Here is a 19,039-nt window from a genome sequence, read left to right as displayed (position 1 = left end):
CCTTTTATAAAATCTAAAGTTACTAAATAGATGCAAAATAAATGAAAAAATATATGTATTAAAAATGAAAAACAAAAACAATAAAATAAACAACAAAAACAACAAGAAACAAATAAAAAAATTTTCTTTTTAGATTTTGTGATATTCCAAGTGATAACACCCCCACACCCCAGCAGCCCCTCCCCCCCGGGCCCACCAGGAAGAACACTCGGCCGACTTTTCATCTCATACCTGAAGCCAGGCCTGTGCGCACCACTGGATGTCTGAGGTGGGATGGGGCAGGGTGATAAGAGACTGAATTCGGGAGCTGTTGAACACCGAAAAATGAGAAGCCAGTGGGATGAAAAAAACAGCACCTGTTGAAAGAAGTACGTGTGACAGTGGGGGTCAACACGGAGCAGCTGTGGCGGAGAACGAGTCTCCAGAGGGACCCTGGGGAAGCACGCGCTGTGGTGGAGATGGCGGAGCGCCTAGTAGGGTAGAAGTGGCAGAAGGAGGCAGCGAACCACCTCCGAGCGCAGTGCTGGAAAAAGTTGCCCTGCGGAGAGCGACGATTTCCTGAAGAGGTCAGGTAATGTGCTGAACGGCATGCCTTGATGACGGACGGGCAGGGCACCGTAGCCGAGGTGACTAGGGTTGCCAGCCATCCCGTGCAGAATCGTTCCATACTTGTGGATAAGAGTTACGTTCCATATTAAAACCAAACGGAACGCGGTTTGTCCCGTATTCTAACCTTCCACACCGAGACATTTAAAAGTATTTATTACATATATTTATTGCATACATAAACTTCGCAGTTTGCATACGTGTTAAAAGATTAGGAAAACAAATCGCAAAAAATGGATGTGAAACAGAGCTGTGTGTTGTGTGTGTGAGTCCGACTGTCATTGTTGGGCGTTGCTACGTTACTCCAATCATTCGCCTCATGCAGAACTGGACTGACTGCTCTTAAATCCTTTTTGAGAAGTCATGTGAGAAGTAAGGAAGATCTGAGAAGGAAAGAGAAGGGGCTTTTTTTGTTTGCACTTTTACCGGTCAGAATATTGCACTTTTGTTTGCGCTGTTCATAAAAAATTGTGAAATGCAGTCTACTTCCAATCAGTTGCTGTGCTTAAGGATGTTAAGCTTATCAAAGCATGTGCTTTTCATTGATGCAAATTTAACTTTTTTGAATTTGTGTCTGTTCATTAGGCTAGCTAGAGGGCGTGGTGATGCAGCGGGTTTGGCCTGTGCCTGCTCTCTGGTGGGTCTGGGGTTCAAGTCCTGCTTGGGGTGCCTTGCGACGGACTGGTATCCCATCCTGGGTGTGTCCACTCTCCCCCAGCCTTGGTCCCTGTGTTGCTGGGTTAGGCTCCAGTTCACCGCGACCATGCTTGGGATGAGCGGTTTCAGACTGTGTGTGTGTGTGTGTGTGTGTGTGTGTGTGTGTGTGTGTGTGTGTGTGTGTGTGTGTAAGAGAGAGAGAGAGAGAGAGAGAGATCAACGTTAAAAATCACTCAAAACGACTCTGAGACTGTTCCTCATCAGTTATGTATATGTCAGTAGTGTTCCACCCACTCTACTCTGCCAGGGTCCAGAACTCCAGCGTACTCGGCCACGGTCCAGGTTCACTGTCGTATGTGCAGGAAATGGTCACCGGCAGCATGGCCGGCGTTAGGATGGTCAAACACTTACGGGCTAAATAAAGGGGTGAACATGTTCGGGAGTGGGAGGAAGAGAAAGCCTGTGGGGGGCACTAAGCAAGCTGGGAAGGTTGGCTTGGGATGCAGATCGTTGAGGAAAAGGGGTCCTCGGACCGAGAGCATTATTTCTCTGTGTGCCGGTGTTGTAATGCAATGTTTGCAATGAACACTGCCTCTGCATCCTACTTCCCTCCCTCCAAACACAGAGGGCTGCCCACCACAGTGTAATTAAGGTTTTGTGATGGTTTTCTGCTGTACTGACCGCCCCACGGTACAGTTCAACCCGTGTGTTGCAATCGCCTCAAAGAAAGAGACAGATAGACGGTCAATACTCCGCTGTCGTCGTGTGGGAAAACAGTCTGTGGAGGAGTCTCCATTTGTGACACGAGGACAAAAAAGCAGTTAAGTATTTGAATCCAAGTGTAAGCTGTGCTGTCAATGTAGGTACGTCGAAATCATCTTAAGAAGAAGGCGAGAACACGTGGTTAGAGTACTTAGAGTAGTATTTTTACCACACCACACTTGCCAGGAATGTTTATCTAATCGAAACTGAGCACGAAAGGCGAAAAATGAGTGACGCGAGGTAGTAGTGCTGGAGGATGTGGTTTCTATTCTCCCTCATTCTCTGTGGAGTTTGCATGTTCTCCCAGTGTCTGCGTGGGCCTCCTCCAGGTGCTCCGGTTTATTCCCACAGTCCAAAGACATGGTGTTCAGGTGGACTGGTGACTTCCAAAAGCGGCCATAGTGCGTGAGTGACGGGGAGAAAGTGTGTATTGATGAGTGCCTCATTGTAAATAGTGTATCTAGCAGTGTAAGTCAGCCAACTTAAAGATAATGTCGATAACATGCAGTGAAATATAACTGTGTTGTGTGGAGGGGAATTTGACCTCACTGGAGAGACACCCATATCCCTTAATGTTTAAATTTACTCATTTAAATTCACTCAGTCAGAATGACTTTGAATGTTAAAAGTACAATTATTTACCCATTTATACAGATGAATAATGTGTTTTATTGGAGCAATTTCAGAGTAAGTACCTTGCTCAAGAGTACTACAGCCAAATCGATCTTTAGATCCAAAGACAGTAACCCTAACCACTACGCTACCAGCTGTCACTGAACACAAAATTAATTATATATAAAAATTTAAAAAGCAAAAATTCGTTTTTCTTTTACCTAAGCGAGTTTAATCGGTGACCTAAAAAGGTCAAATGTTCAAACAAGGCTCTTCAGAAGAGAACAATTTTTATAAAATAAATAACAGACAATAAAAACAGATGAATAGTTTAGTTGTGGTAATACTGCTAAACTGTTCCGATTGAAACAGTCTCTTTTAGACATAAACACTGAAATTTAACCATTCTGTAACTACAGTGTAACAGGTTTTTAACCACTCTGTAACTGCTATTTAACCATTTTGTTACTACAATTTAACCACTATTTAACCATTGTGTAACTACGGTATAACCACTGTTTAACAGCTCTGTATCTACAATGTAACCGCTACTGATCCGTTCTCTAACCACAATGTAGCCGCTCTTCAACCGTTTTGCAACCACAATGTAACCACTCTTTAACCATTCTGTAACTACAATGTAGGGGGCACAGTGGTGCTCTCTGGTGGCTCTGGGGTTCAAGTCCTGCTTGGAGTGCCGTGCGATGAACTAGTGTCCTGTCCTGAGTGTGTCCCTTCCCCCTACGGCCTTGTGCCCTGTGTTGTCGGGCTCTGCTCCAGTTCGCCGCGATCTCAATTGGAACAAACAGTTTCAGACTGTGTGTGTGTGTATATGTGTAACTATTTAACCATTTTGCAACCACAGTGTAACCACTCTTTAATCCTTATGTAACTACAATGTAGCCGCTCTTTAACCGTATTGTAATCACACTGTAACCATTCTTTAACCGCTATTTAACTGTTCTGTAACCCTGTTGGTCTCTGTCCACACAAGTGTCAACAGTCTGGGAAAATAGTTGTTAATATCTCAAAACTAATTCTAATTTTCACAGCTTCACGGAGCTTGAATGGACTACAACTGCAGTTCTTTAAAAGAGTCAGTACTTCTCCAGGGATTGTATTAAAGGAACTGCTAATGACTCACCTATTATGTCAGATGAGAAAGACTGCTTCTCATTAAATAACCGTTTTGTAAGGGACACGATGGGTTCACATACTTTCAAGCAGCTATATATTTAAAGCAATTTTAGACCAAGTTACTCTCGCATCCACCTGTCTGTAAGATTATCATCCTCCTTCAGAATACAGGACATGGCTACCTCAAAGATAGTGATATTTACCGTGCCACGGTAGACATGGACTCTACTATTTAAGAGCAATGTGTGTTTAATGGTGTCATGGCAGAAAACAGGTAGTAAATTAATGAGCTGATCACTTTCCTTCTAATTTTTCTTTTTATTTAACAGGTCATGTCTAGAACTTGTCCACTGCTCACAGTCCAGCCATCCAGAGGACTTGTTGATGAAAAGTTTGTAATTACTGTAAAACATTTACCGCCTAAACAAGAGGTTACTCTTTATTCCCTACATGAGTGTGAAAACGGGAATTTCTGGGAGGCATTTGGACACTATGTCAGCGACCCACAAGGAGCAGTCTCAGGTTTGATATTGTGTTTGTACATTTTGACATCCGGTACTGAAACTGATCAGTATTTGTTGACTGGTCAAGCTTCAGGATATCATTCTAAATGCCAGTTGCAAATTGTAAACACATAATTTCATAGGTTACAACTGAAATGCTGCTTAGTAACATTTAGTAAAATTTCTGCTAGAGATGTTCCAAACTAAAAAGTGTTAAATTGCTATTCCCGAAGAATTTCTTGTCCTTCAGGTATACTAAATCCTCAACTAACACATAAACGTAGGATCCGAAGTTTCTTCATAACTCGATTATGTACTCGATTTGGTAATGCCAAAGTAACTTCTGACTCTAAAGTTGCAATCCTAAACAAGCTGAACACATTTGTCCCTCTCATTATGATTCTCACTATATCCATATTACCAAGTGATTCAGCAGAATTTATGGTATTTATGCCAGCTGTAGCATACAGTATATTCATAGTTTACACATGTTCTTGCAGCCTACATTACATGAGGTGGCAAGCCAAGGGCTGGATACCCCAGGGTTCAGTTCTCAATTTCAGACAAAGCGAAAAAAAAATAAAAGAAAAAATACTCTGACACTTTCAGCTGTCCATCCATGATTAAATACCACTTATCTAATACAGGGTTATGGTGTCCCTGGCCTCTTCCAGCAGCCCATAGCAGCAAGCTGAGTACACCACGGATGTGATGCCACTGCATTGCAGTGTATCGCTTATTATTCCGATTTTCAAAAAAACAACTTGTTTAAAAATTATATAAAACTAAAAACATGTTATCTCCATAGCCTCCCATCCAGTGCCGTTGATCAAAATATTTTGTATACATATGGCTTTTGTCAGCTTCGGGCCACTTTCAACTTTTCATCTGCAAATCAATAAAAGCATAATAAAGCACATGCCTTGAGTTACTCACATGTTAAATTCTGTAAAAATCTTGGCTATACCTGTAACAAAATAAGCTTATTTACAAGACTTTTCATTTTCAAAATTTTTACAAACTGAAAAAAATTAAAAACTGGCAGTTGACTGTTTTATCCCATAAACATGAATAGCATTCTTCGTCTTGGCATTGATCTCTACAGCACTCAGGAACACCAGATACAAGTAGTAATCATCATGCGTGCGAGTTGAATGACAGCGATCCTGCACTATACTGTTTCTGTTCTGAGCACATTATTTTGCCAGCTGATGCCTGGATGTGAAAATGCAGGTTTCTTTAGCTCTGCAACAGATGGAAATTTTAGAAAGTAGAACAGGGAAGAACATGCCCTTAAATCTGAACAAATAAAGGGGGCAGTACTCATATCTTTGAGAATCTGTAAGTCTAATGTTACACACGGCAGCAGTGTGCTTACGTAATACAATGCAGTTACACACAAATTTGCCCTTCTCCTATAAAAGAACTCAGGATTAAATCAGGCAACCTTGTGTAACAGCAATGACGGCAGGGCTTTAATAGCTAATGTGTTTCATTTGTTTAAAGGCACAGACGATGCCAGTGTAGGAGGTACTTATGAGGGCATTGAACCCATGGGTTTACTCTGGAGCATGAGACCAGTACCAGGGAGCAAACCAGGACTCAGGTAGACATTATTATTACTTTCATCTTGCATCAATACTTAATGTCAGTAACCGCCTATCTTGGAAGCACAACCTACAGAAACAGCACAGTTGTAAAACCTACAACTAGTCACAAAGCCCAGGTGGTGTGAGGCACTGACGCTAACCACAGTGCCACCCTGGTTCTAACTCGTGTTCTGTTTTTTGTATTAACCCCTATCCAGGTTGAGAAAGAAGAATGTTCAGACTCCAGTTGTGGTCCAGATCTTTGTTTACATGGGTCACCTCAACCAGGGGTTCAGGGAGCAGGTGGCCTTAGCTTGTTCCCCAGTTGAACGCTGGTACATGGCCCCAGGTGTCCAGAGAGTCGATGTCACAGATCCCCTGGTCCGTGGGACCCTCTTCCTTCCTCCAGGTAACTCAGGTATTTGTGCAGCAGAGTAAGTGCTGGTTCAAGATCAGGTCTTCACACAAAAACATGTTGTCCTCTTTGAGGTCCTGGACCTTTTTCAGCAATTCTGGAAATAGGGGGAGCTGGTGGAGGGATGGTGGAATATCGCTCTGCCATCTTGGCATCCCATGGCTTCGTCTCCATGACACTGGAGTATCATTCTGCTGAAACAGTAAAGGCTGATATTCATTTGCTCTATTTTGAGGTAAAATTTTCATGTGTCTCGATTGGCGTGAAACACAAAAACCTGCTTACTTTCATGTTAGTCTCGTAAATTTTATCCTTCCGTGAAAATGTTACAAATTCTCTACTGTGGCCGTTCACCTTGATCCGGAAAAGTGTATGATGCTCTGCTCAATTTTGTCAATGTAGTTTCTTAAAATAATTTGTATAATGTAGTGTATACATGTTCTGCAGAACAATGTAATAAATATTTACTTTTATTTTCGGTTAATTGGAGGCTAAATCTTTTTTTCATTACTAACACAACACAGCAGAAAAAAAGACAGCAACAAAGAGAAGGACAATAAAAAGATATAAAAAGACAAAGTTAGATGAAAATTTACAAAAAATAATAGTTTTAATCGCTATTTTATTAATAATGTCTTGAATAATAGTAATGTAGTGTTTGATTTCATCTGAGACCCATATAAAGTCAGGTTTCTTATTAGAAAATTAGCATTTATAGATATGAAATTTGGTTTGCAATACAAATGAGGATAATTCTGTTGCTTTTGTGTATTTATTGTCAGAAAGCCTTCAGAATTTTGCAAGAGCACCCCCTGGTAGCCAGTGAATGTGTGGCATTGCTTGGCTTATCTTATGGCTGCTATATTTCCTTATACATGGCTGTGCACTCTGAGGTTGCAAAGGTAAGTCCCTGCACAGGTGAGTTAGCACAGCTCTTCTTTATTCTGTCCTTTATTAATCTTTACCAGCTCAGTTAGCTGTAGTTTCAGAACATGACCTAGCATTCCAGTGATTAATCAGTATTTACTCAGCATAACTGATTACCTCTTTTAATGTCTGTGAATTTGTACTGTTTTCATAGACTTTTAATGTAAAATGACTTCTAGTAACTGGGGAGCTAATTTCCTTGACGGAAGGCGCAGCGTGATGTCTCGTGTAGGCAGCCACTCTCTTTGCCCTGCTTGGTACAACACCGTCCTGCGCCTTCTGTCAGCCTTCTTCTTTTGTGAAGACACCGCTTCCTGGAGTCATACATGCGCAGACTCCTACACCGATTCACTCCTCCTGTACCAGTCTTCCTCACTGGTTTCTGCAGTCCTCAGGAACAATGGGGGCTGATTACTTAAAATGTACTAGAAATGTCTCACGTTAGTTGACGAGTGGACCAAAGAGTTTGTGGGATACTCTGCCCAAAGGAGGAATCTGCTCCAAATAGTCTGGTGCTCGTAGCAGTAGCTCCACAGGTAACGCCCTATCTCCTGATTGAGACGCTACATTTGCCCGTTGGACTGCGTTAGATATCCAGAAGAAAGGCTGACTGACACCTCTAAATGGGAAAAGAAGGCCTTCCAGACCCTGGAGGTGAACTGTGGTCCCCTGTCTAATACAAAATTGTCTGGTATACCGTACAGCCGGAAGGCATCTGTCCATCCATCCATCCATCCATCCATCCATCCATCCATCCATCCATCCATTTTCTTGCCCGATTGTCTTTCCACGATAGCGATGGCAACAGGGAGAGCTGAGAGGCCCAGCTGTCCCTGTCCCTTGAAACTTCCTCCAGCTCAGCCCAGGGATCCCCAGCTGTTCCCAAGCCGACTGTGAGATATAATCCCTCAAGCAGGTCTTGGGCCAACCTTGAGGTCTCATCCCAGTTGGCCTTGCCTGGTATACCTCTAAAGGGAGGCGCCCAGGGGGCATCCTTATCAGATGCCCAAACCACCTCACCTGGCTCCTCTCAATGTGGAAGAGGAGCGGCTCTACTCTGAGTTCCTCCCGGATGTCCAAACTCCTCACCCTGTCACGGAGAGTGAGTCCCAACACCCTGGGGAGAAAACTAATTTCAGCCGCTTGTATCTTCAATCTTATTCATTCGTATATTACCCAGAGTTCATGATCATAGGTGAGGGTAAGGATGCAGACCAACCTGTAAATAGAGAGCTTTGCCTTATGGCTCAGCTCCCTCTTCACCACTATAGTCCGGTATAGCGACCGCACCAAGATACTTAAACTCCTCCACCTGGGGCAAATTCTCTCCCCTTACCTGGAGGGGGCATGCCATCCTCTTTCGTGAGAGAACCATGGACTCAGACTTTGAGGTTCTGATCCTCATCCCAATCGCTTCACACTCGGCTGCAAACCGTTCCAGGGCATGTTGGAGGCAACCATGTAACGCTGCCAAAAGGACAACATCATTAGCAAAAAGTAGACATCACCTTCCGACTCCAACACAGAATGCCCTCCTGACCTTGACTATGCTTTGATATCCTGTTCATAAAAAAACCACAAACGAGAGTGGAGACAAGGCACAACCTTAGTGGAGTCCAAAACCCACATTGAATGGGCTTGACTTAATGCAGAGTATGCGGACACACCTCTCGCTCCATGTGTACAGAGACCGAATGGTCCGCAGTAGTGGCCCCGGCACCCCATACTCCCTAAGCGCCTCGCACAGAATTTCTCGAGAAACATGGTCATAGGCCTTCTCCAAGTCTACTAAACACATGTAGACTGGATTAGCGAATTCCCATGCCCCCTCAATTATCTGTGAGAGGGTAAAAAGCTGGTCCACTGTTCCCGGGCCAGGACTGAATCCGCATTGTTCCTCTTCAACCCAAGGTTCAAATATTGGCCGGAGCCTCCTTTCCAGCATCCTGGCATAGACTTTCCCAGGGAAGCTGAGAAATGTGATACCCCGATAGTTGGCACACACTCTCCAGTCCTCCCTTTTCTTAAAGATAGGGACCACCACCCCAGTTTGCCAATCCAAAGGCACTGTCCCCAAGATCCATGCAACATTGCAGAGGAGTGTCAACCACGACAGCTGTACAACATCCAGGGCCATAAGCACTTCCCGGCAAATCTCATTCAACCCCGGTGCTTTGCCATTGTGGAGCTTTCCAACTACCTCAGTGACTTCCACCAGGGAAATGGACTCTGATAGCCCAGAAGCCTCTGGCCCTGACTCCTGCAAGGGAGGCATATCTCTCAGGTTTTAGAGTTCCTCAAAGTGCTCCTTCCACCTCCTGACAATGTCCTCATTAGAGGTCAGAGTTTCTCCACTCTTGCTGAGCACAGCTTCAGTGAAGCTCCTCCGGCCCCTCCTGAGCCACTGGATGGTTCTCCAGAACCTCTTTGAGGCTGACCGAGAGTCATTTTCCATAGCCTCTCCAAAGTCCTCCCATGCTCTGGATTTTGCTTCTGCAACCGCAGCCGCTGCCACCTTTTTTGCCTGCTGGCACCTGTCTGCTGAGTCAGGAGTCCCCAGAGCCAACCAGGCCCTAAAGGCCTTCTTCTTCAGCTTGACGGATTCCCTCACCACCGGTGTCCACTAACGGGTTCCTGGGCTGCCGCCATGACTGGCACCAACAAGGTTTTGGCCACAGCTGTGCCTGGCTGCTTCCACAATGGAGGTTTTGAACAGTTCCATTCAGACTCCATGTCCCCTACTTCCTCCAGGACATGGGAGAAGCTCTTCCGGAGGTGTGAGTTAAAATCATTCCGGACAGGGTCCTCTGACAGTCATTCCCAGCACACCCTCACTAAATGCTTAGGTCTACCGAGTCTGTCTATCAGTTTTCCCGCTATCTGATCCAACTCACCACCAGATGGTGATCAGTTGACAGCTCGGCACCTCTTTTCACCCGAGTCTCCAGAACACGTGGTCTCAAGTCAGTTGAAACAATTACAAAGCTGATAACTGACCTTTGGCCTAAGGAGCTCTGGTGCCAAGTACGCTTATGAGCATACTTGCGTTCAAACATGATGTTTATTTGGGACAAACCATGACTAGCACAGAAGTCAAATAACATTTCACCATTCGGGTTTATATCAGGCAAGCCATTCACCCCCTCCAGATTTCCCAGTCATTGCCAATGTGAGCGTTGAAGTCCCCCAAGCAGGATTATATAGTCTGTAGGTGGGGCCCTCTCCAGAACCCCACTCATCCTCTCTAAGGAGGTCAGATACTCTGAACTGCTGTTTGGTGCATAAGCACACACAACAGCCAAAGTTTTCCTCCCTTCAACCTTAAGTCGCATTGAAGTGACCCTGTCATCCACCGCGATAAACTTCAACTGTATGGCAGCCAGCCAGGGGCTTGTGAAAATCCCCACACCCACCCGGTGCCTCTCACCCTGTGCAACTCCTGAGTAGCAGAGAGAACACCACCTATCGAGGAGTTTGGTTCCAGAGCCAACACTGTGAGTGGAGGTGAGCCCAACTATATCTAGTTGGTATCTCTCAACCTCCCGCACTAGTTCCGGCTCCTCCCCCACATTGAGATTACATTCCACGTGCCAAGAGCCAGTTTCTGTCCTGAGGGGCCGCAACACCAAGCGCCACCCTGCCTGCTCCTGCTGCCTGAAAAGCATTGCACCCGACCAACATGTTGGACCTTGCAGGAGACCCTACCAGGAGCATATTGCTCCTGACGATATAGCTCTGGAGATCCCTAGATCACGCAACCCTTCCGCCACGCCAAGGCCCTGATCCAGGAAGGGACCAGAAGGCATGCTGAAACAAAAAATTTGAGCTTTCATGCTGTGAGCAGACCTTTCCATGGGATCAGGTAACAGGCTTTAAAAAAGTGGTCCATAACCACCAGTATTGTGGTGTTCCCATCTGACCTATGTAGGACCATAGTGAAAACTACTGCTATATTGGACCATGGCCGGTTAGGGACTGATAGCAGTTCAAGGAGCCCTGCTGGTAGCTGTTGTGGAACCTTAGCCTGGGCACAAGTGGTACAAGCAAGGACAAAGTCTCTTGGGTCGTGTTTTATGGATGCCACCAGAAGTGTCCAGAGACAAGTTTGAATGTTTGGTTAATCCTTGGCTGCCATGTGCCAGGAAAATCATGGGCCCAGTGTAAAAGCTTGGACCTGACAGCAGAAGGGACATACTCCTTTTCTTGTGGCTGCTCCATGGAACCAGGTTCCTGGATTTGAGCTGCTCTGATGCCATCCTACAGAGCCCACCGGATTGGAGCTATGAATTGCACAGGTGGCAGGATGGTATCTGGTGACATGAGTCTGGGCATAACCTCAAATGACCTGGAGAGAGCATCAGCTTTGCCATTCTTGGAGCCTGAGCGATAAGTCACTTGTAAAGCTAAATCTGGTCCACTGTGCCTGTCTGGAATTGAGCCTCTTTGCTGTTTGTAGATACTCCAGGTTCCGAAGGTCTGTCAGAACTAAGAATGGGTGAGTGGCACCCTTTAACCAATGCCTCCAATACTATTAGGCGAATTTTATTGCTAAGAGCTCCCTGTTTCCAACATCATAATTCATTCTGTGGGAGACGATTTCAGCAAAAGATAGGCACATGGATATAGCTTAGGGGGTTTCCCTGACACTGTGAGAGCACTGCTGCTAACCAACCTCTGACGCATCGACTTCAACCACAAAGAGTAACTTCGGATCAGGGTGTTTCAGAATTGGAGCAGTGGTAAAACGCATCAACGGGTCCTTAAAGGCCTGAATGGTTTCCGGAGCTCCTTGTAACAGTGCCGTCAATGGTTAAACACATCTGCTAGGTCTGAATATTCCAGAGGACTCTGCAAGGGCTTATCTGCTTTATGGCTTTCAATGGATGCGGAGCCACGTGGAATAGTAAAACAGTTTTCTGAACACTGCTTTCCCCAAGAGAGCAACTCGCTGGCACTCCAAGAAAAGACAGGGTCATGGGTAACTACCCATGTGTATCTTAGGATAATGGGGTTTAAGAGGAATTTGATTAAATAAAACCAAATCTTTTCTGCCCCTGGTGACAGATTCTGTATGGTGGTTAACCAGCCCAAACCCAATTAGTCCTCCATCTATACAGCTGATAGCTTAGAGTTTCAAGCATAGAATACAGGGCAAACCCCAAGTCTCAGCAATTTTTATATCAATGAAGTTCTCTGCTGCACAACTGTCCACCAGGGCCTTAACCCCCTTTGTGTACATGCCCCATGACAACTTAGTTGGCAACAATAACTGGGAAGCACTGTGAGAAACATTGCTCACCATTAGAGCCACACCACTGGATCCACAGGATGGTCGTGCAGGACAAGAGACCCGAATGTGATCTGCAGCTTTGCAGTAAAAGTAGGTGGCACTGTGGCACAGCGAGTTCTGCTGCTGTCTCACAGCGCCTGGGTGGTGCAAGAGGGTGTGAGTTTGATCTCGGCTCAGTCTGTGTGGAGTCTGCATGTTTTCCCAGTGTCTGCATGGGTTTCATTCCAAAGACATGCTGTTCAGGTTCACCCCTAGTGTGTGAGTGACAGAGAGAGTGTGCTGCACTGATGAATGGATGCATGGCTGTTTGTAAGTAGTGTATCTAGCACTGCAAATCACCTTGGTAAATAAGGTGTGTGGGCAAATAGCACTACATAAATTTCACTGGAAGTTGCTTTGGAGAAAAAATAAATGTTGTAAAAATACAAGTTCTGCTGGAAACAACATGTTCTCTCTGCCTGAGTCAGATGTCCTTTGCTGCCTTTTTTGTGCATGTCATGTTGCGTTGAAAGTGATTCATTCCATGGTTTGAATCTGCTTGCTCTGTCATTGTGAGACGTGTTGGCAGCAGACTGCTCGATGCTGGGGTTCATGGGGAGAGTGGGTGCTTCCATTGACAACTGTGGACGGACCAGACCAAGATTGGGAAAAGGAGGTCTGGTGTGTAACATTTGTAATGCTTATGTCAAGAAGGCAGTTGTAGCGTCCAAACGGGAGTCCGACACGGACGCGTGTTGCTATTACGTCTGAACACGGACGAAACGTAAAATGACCTCACGTGCAGTGTGCGTACTGCAAGACACTCGGTGGAAGTGAAACAGGAAACACGAGACCAGGATACACACACGGTGTTTGAACTGCGGTGAACAGTGAAACGCTACTCTGTGAGTATGACTGCAACCCTGAGACGTGACGAAATACCGGACTGGAACTCTGGATCAGGACTGGAGAACAAGAGGCAGGAACAGACAGGACGGGCACTCGGGACTGGAACATGAACACCTAGAAAACAGACTGAGGGAACAAGAGACTACGAATCGCCAAGAGAGCACAATACAACCGCTGATTAAGAATCCGCTAGTTCTGTTCTGCTGGCTCCTTTTATACCTCCGTGTCTTATGAGACTGTGAGGTGATACGTAAGCGTTACCTAGCGGCATTGAGTGGCGCCGCCTCTGACCAGGAGGGGCAGTGACCCCATGGGACGTGACAGCAGTGAGTCAGAGGAGTTCTTTTTCATGTGCACTAAGATGTTCTCTGTTCATCTCTACAGTCACTGTGGTGATCAGTTGTGTTTTCTGTTATTACCTATAGAGGGCAGAGGTGTTCGGTAGGTACAGGAAGGATACCTAGGCAGCAAGGAAGCGGATTTAGCGGAGATACTAAAAAAGCACATGGTTGTGAAAACCCAGCGTGAACATTAAACAAGGCTAAATGCCAGTTAACAATATCATTCTCAATGTGTTTATTGAGTAAACACAACAGTCACCTTGACCTCAAGTAATTCTGCTGGTCACATCAAGATAGGCTGTAGAACTCACAACATCCCTACAAATGACAGCATTTTTTTTTTTAATTCATTGTAGCACAATCTAAGGTATTTGCAGAGGTTAGCCTGTGAATAAAATAAGGAGCGTCTGTATTATTAAATTTTCCTCAAGTGTGACTTGAGAGTTGGATTTATGAACAAATAGGGTTGCAACCAGGCTTCCAGTACCAATTGTGTCTATAATTTGAAGGTGCAGTGTAAACTGAAAAATTGTTTTTGATCATTCATAAGTGAAGTACCAAGCAAACTGATTATTTTTTCCAAACCCAGCCCAGGTGTTGCGTGTGTATCGGTGGAAGCCATGTCAAATCTACGAAGACAGCATTCGCACCTCCTTGGGAGTTCTTTAAACAGTGAGTCCTGTCTTGCTGTATGTCATTTGTATTCTTCTGTATGTGTATCCCAGTTTAAGGGTTCCCATAAAACCACGGTCTTTGCAATATAGAGCGGTGAGAAAAAAATCCGTTTCAGACTGACATGACCTAATTTACTGATTAATAAATAACAGCTTGTTTTGAAATGCATCTTTACTGTGCTTTTCAGAAACATGTCCAAAATGCATATTGACAAAGAGAATTGTGTAATCTGGAAAGACACTCTTTTACCAATATCATCGGATCTTGACACAAAATTAGATGTAAGTGGTTTCGACGTCACCACTGTTCCTTGACTTTTTCATATTCTTTTAATTGGATTTCATCATGCTCAGTTGTTTAATTTGTTTTATAGGTGAGGAAGATAAAGTGCCCATTGCTACTTGTTAATGGGCTAGATGATCAGGGCTTGCCGGCAGCAGAATCTGCTGAAGATGTGAGTACGACACAGTGTCAGTTCTCTGGCACCTGTATACTAGTAACCTCAAACATTCAGTGATGGGCTTTCATCATTACTCTAATAGAAGCAGCCGATAGTGTAGCAGTACAACAGTCTTTTGGTTATTTGTATTTAATGAAGAAAGTTATTCAACACAAATTAGAACTGCGTGGAAAAGTACATCTTCCCTTCTACTTAACTGGCTGCCATGACTGCTACCAAATGTTTCCTATAATTCAGTGTCAGTTCTTTTACACAACTGTAGAGGAGTTTCATTTATTTATTCACTTAGTTGATGCTTTTCTCCAAAGAAACTTGCAATGTTAAGCTACTTACAATTATTTACCCATTTAGACAGCTTAGCAATTTTTCTGGAGCAATTCAGGTGAGGCAGTGTTGCGGGGAACCCAAATGCGGATGCATTTATTTGGAGCAAACCAAATGGGGAAAGACGTGGTTCTGATGGGCGAGACAAGGTTGAGGAAGAATAGCAAGGGTCAGGATCACAGAGACAGGAATGAGGGAGCAGTAGGAAGGCTGCCACTTGTCCATAGATACAATGGCAACACAGTTGCTCTGGACAAGGTGCCACGAGTAGGTATGCCGGCATTGTGCCTTTATACCCATCCCTCTGATCAGTGGCAAGTGTGGAAGCCATGGGCATGACATGAGCAGGGCTGGTTGAATTTAAGCTTGGCTGTTTTAAGTCACCTGACTAGTTATCACTTAACTGGGTTGATTTAACTAAAGGGCAATTACTTTCTCCATACAATGCCAGTTGTTGCTGGATTTTCTTCATCAAGTTAAACAAGTTTATCCGTAAACAGGGGGGTGGCATGGTGGCACAGCGAGTAGCGCTGCTGTCTCACAGCGCCTGGGTGGATGTGGGTTTGATCCCTGCTCAGTCTGTAAGGAGTTTGCATGTTCTGCCTGTGTCTGTGTTTGTGTGGGTTTACTCTGGGTGCTCTGGTTTCCTCCCACAGTCCAAAGACATGCTGTTCAGGTTCCCCCGTAGTGTGTGTGAGTGTCACGGAGTGAGTGTGTTTCACTAATGCATGGATGAGTAACCCCTTGTAAGTAGTGTATCTAGCAATGTAGTCACCTTGGTGAATAAGGTGTGTGGGCTAGTAACACTACATAGTACCTGTTGTAAGTTGCTTTGGACAAAAGCATCTACTAAGTGAATAAATGTAATATAAACAGTAATTTCACACAGACAAGCACACACACACACAGGTTTTCAACAATACTTATTTGTTCAGTCAAGTGCCCTTTATCTAATATTAAATGATAGCTGAAGACCTGAAAACACACACACACACTTTCAGAACCGCTTGTCCCATACGGGGTCACGGAGAACCAGAGCCTACCCGGCAACACAGGGCAAAGGCCGGAGGGGACACACCCAGGACAGGACACCAGTCCACCGCAAGGCACCCCAAGCGGGACTCGAACCCCAGACCCACCAAAGAGCAGGACCGTGGTCCAACCCACCGCACCACCACACCCCTGACCTGAAAACATTCCATGTCAAAACTTTTTAATAATGCAAGAAATCACAAAGGAGCCAATTTCTTTCTTCTGGCAATGTATACAGTATAGAATTTTCTGACAGTATAATGTCTATGTAGAAGTGAAGGGATGCTTAACTCTGGCCCTCATCTTGCAGATGCACATGATGATGGAGAAAGCTGGGAACAGTCATTTGTTGACTGTACTTTCCTACCCCGAAACTGGCCATCTGATTGAGCCACCCTACTCTCCACATTGTCGTGCCAGCATCTTATTCTTGGACAGCAGCCTATACAGTAAATGTTAATGTTAACTAATAACAGATACAGTACTGTGCAAAATTTTTAGGAACTTAGAGGTTTCACAAAAATTTGTTTTAGATGGTTATTTAATTTTGTCTGCATTAGTGTCAATGGGAAAGAGCATATTTTAGATTTCCAAGCATTCCTTTTGCAAAAAGTTAAGAGTATTACAGTAAGGGTTTTGTATGTCGTTAAAGAATAAAGTACGCACACACACACACACACACAGATTGAAACTGCTTATCCTAAGTGGGGGTTGCAGCGATCTGGAGGCTAACCCAGCAACACGGGGCGCACGGCTGGAGGGGAAGGGGCACACCCAGGACGGGACGCCAGTCCATCGCAAGGCACCCCAAGCGGGACTCAACCCCCAGACCCACCAGAGAGCGGGAGCTGGCCAAGCCCGCCACGACCCTGCTCAAGACGAGCGTTTGTTGATGATGGATGGTTACTAAGCTTTGTAGGAAGTTTATTAAGAGCATTGTTTTTGGAAGCATTCTCACTTTACAGCTTTTTCCCCAACCAAGTGCCTAAAACTTCTGCACAGTACTGTATCTAATTAATTAATAGGAACACAGTCTGTTTTTGTCACAATGTGTAGCATTACCCTGTTAAGCTAATGGTATGTTAGATATCTATACATAGTTTGCTTCATGAATCCACATAGTATGTAAGTAGTACAGTCAATATGAGTAGCGACAGAAATCTTTAATGTTAATAAGGAGGTGATGGCAAACTATGATGTCTGTTTAAAGAGACTAAAGTAAATTTTGATCGACATGCAGTGATGATGCTGTGGGGCGGCCAGTCTAAACCACATGCTGATGCTCAGGAGCAGTCATGGAGGAAAATTCTGGAGTTCCTACAGCAGCATCTGTATTACGGCAAGGATTCTGCGCCATTGTCCAGGTTATAAGGTCACACGAGAACAGTGAAACACTGCAAAAGGCTCTATATGAACATGACACTGTTGCAACACAAATTGGCATGCTTTCTTACATTAATTCATTTTGCTGACACCTTTCTTCAGGACAGCTTATAGTGTTAAGCTCTCTACAACTAATTTCCCATTTATACAAATTTACTGGAGTATTTTTAAAGTAAATACCTTGCTCAAGGGTATTACAGGTGGAGGTGGGATTTGAATCTGTGAGCTTTGAGCCTAAATGTATTAGCTCTAATTACTATGCCATCATCATTTCTTTCTTGAATCACTCTTTTCCAGTACAATCCTTCAGTTTGGTAAAACAAATCAGTATCGAACAACTGATAAACTGTGTAAAATCAATTATTACCAAGTGTGATGTATTATGACTCAAAGAAAACCCTCCAAGGTACATTACAAATCAAATTATGTGGTTTGCATATCAGAGATTACTTCTGTGAGGTAGATCCATAAGTTGGTCCCATAAAGGTCAACGATGTATATACCAAAGTTCCTGTTGGGGGAAGAATTGAATAACTGATCATTTATGTCACCTATTTCACTTATCTTCTGGCTTACTGCCCCACGTACACACCCATACCAGTGGATTTGACGAACATCAATGATACGCATGTTAAAATCTGGCTACATGAAGCCAGTTTTACAGCTTAAAGCTTGTCCTATGTTGCTGAAGATCTGTCTTTGATCATATGATAAATTTATCATTTGTCATATTACCTAAAAACTGAGAGGAAAATATTACTTACTGGTTTCGTTTGTTTCTTGGTGAAATTTGTTAGTTGTTTAACTGCTTACAGAGTGGCTTGTTTATCTTTCAGTAACTTTCAATTCTGTGATGTCTATACAGTTTGTCACGGCTATACAGTTTCGATCTTGTATGTCTCAGCTACAAAACGTCTTCATTGCACAATGAACAGCTCTTTGAGATAGTTACTCAATTCATGTACACAGCAAACTAACAAACGTTTAATATTGATGACAAAATGTAAAATCATAATTAGTCATTGTGTTCACCTACTTGTACATGAAAGTCACGCCACATAGAATATTTCTTCATTTTACATGTACTATGTAATGGTGCAAAGTGCAAATTAAAATTTCTTTATGTTTTCAATCACATTATACATGTGGGGGGTAGCAAGGTGGGACAGCATTTGGTGCTGCTCCTTCACAGTGCCTGAATTGTTCAAGCTGTTTGAAGTCAGCTCAGTCTGTGTGGACTTTATATGTTCTCCCCATGGCTGTAAGGATTTTCTTTGGGTGCCTGTGATCAATATCAAGCTGAAAAACGTCGCACACTTGTGACATTAGTCAGTTCACTATCGGAATTCACTATGGGTGTCATGGTTTCGCGTTCCGAGAGGACGGACTCAAGTGCACAGTTCTTCAAAGAGAAGTTTATTGTAGCAGACAAGCGCAA

At 44.1% G+C, this 19,039-nt stretch overlaps 1 protein-coding gene across 3 annotated transcripts; it reads left to right on the top strand.

Annotated features, from left to right (window-relative positions):
- Positions 1 to 212: 212 nt before the first annotated feature.
- On the top strand, positions 213 to 17,733 carry LOC108920762 (acyl-coenzyme A thioesterase 4-like). Of its 3 annotated transcripts, none has more exons than XM_029247352.1 (11): positions 213 to 566; positions 4,104 to 4,296; positions 5,784 to 5,883; positions 6,085 to 6,275; positions 6,356 to 6,516; positions 7,064 to 7,183; positions 14,317 to 14,399; positions 14,590 to 14,683; positions 14,776 to 14,856; positions 16,529 to 16,667; positions 17,459 to 17,733. In XM_029247352.1, the coding sequence occupies exons 2-11, from the start codon at positions 4,107 to 4,109 to the stop codon at positions 17,587 to 17,589; spliced, it is 1,290 nt and encodes a 429-aa protein (XP_029103185.1). In that variant the 5' UTR covers positions 213 to 566; positions 4,104 to 4,106; the 3' UTR covers positions 17,590 to 17,733. The 3 variants fall into 3 exon arrangements, with proteins under 3 accessions (XP_029103185.1, XP_029103184.1, XP_029103183.1); XM_029247351.1 differs by having other exon boundaries at positions 213 to 571; XM_029247350.1 differs by lacking the exon at positions 213 to 566 and adding an exon at positions 1,467 to 2,083.
- The last annotated feature ends 1,306 nt before the right edge of the window (positions 17,734 to 19,039 follow it).

Source organism: Scleropages formosus, chromosome 21 (assembly GCF_900964775.1).
Source record: "Scleropages formosus chromosome 21, fSclFor1.1, whole genome shotgun sequence".
NCBI classification, from domain to species: Eukaryota; Metazoa; Chordata; class Actinopteri; order Osteoglossiformes; family Osteoglossidae; genus Scleropages; species Scleropages formosus.
This window is presented reverse-complemented; position numbering and strand designations above follow the sequence as displayed.

Excerpts from the sequence above, each read along its gene's own strand:
- LOC108920762 (XM_029247352.1), top strand. The coding sequence starts at position 4,107 with ATGTCTAGAACTTGTCCACTGCTCACAGTCCAGCCATCCAGAGGACTT. Across the intron at positions 6,276-6,355 it reads GACCCTCTTCCTTCCTCCAG|GTCCTGGACCTTTTTCAGCA; the intron begins GTAACTCAGGTA and ends GTCCTCTTTGAG. Across the intron at positions 7,184-14,316 it reads TGCACTCTGAGGTTGCAAAG|CCCAGGTGTTGCGTGTGTAT; the intron begins GTAAGTCCCTGC and ends TTCCAAACCCAG.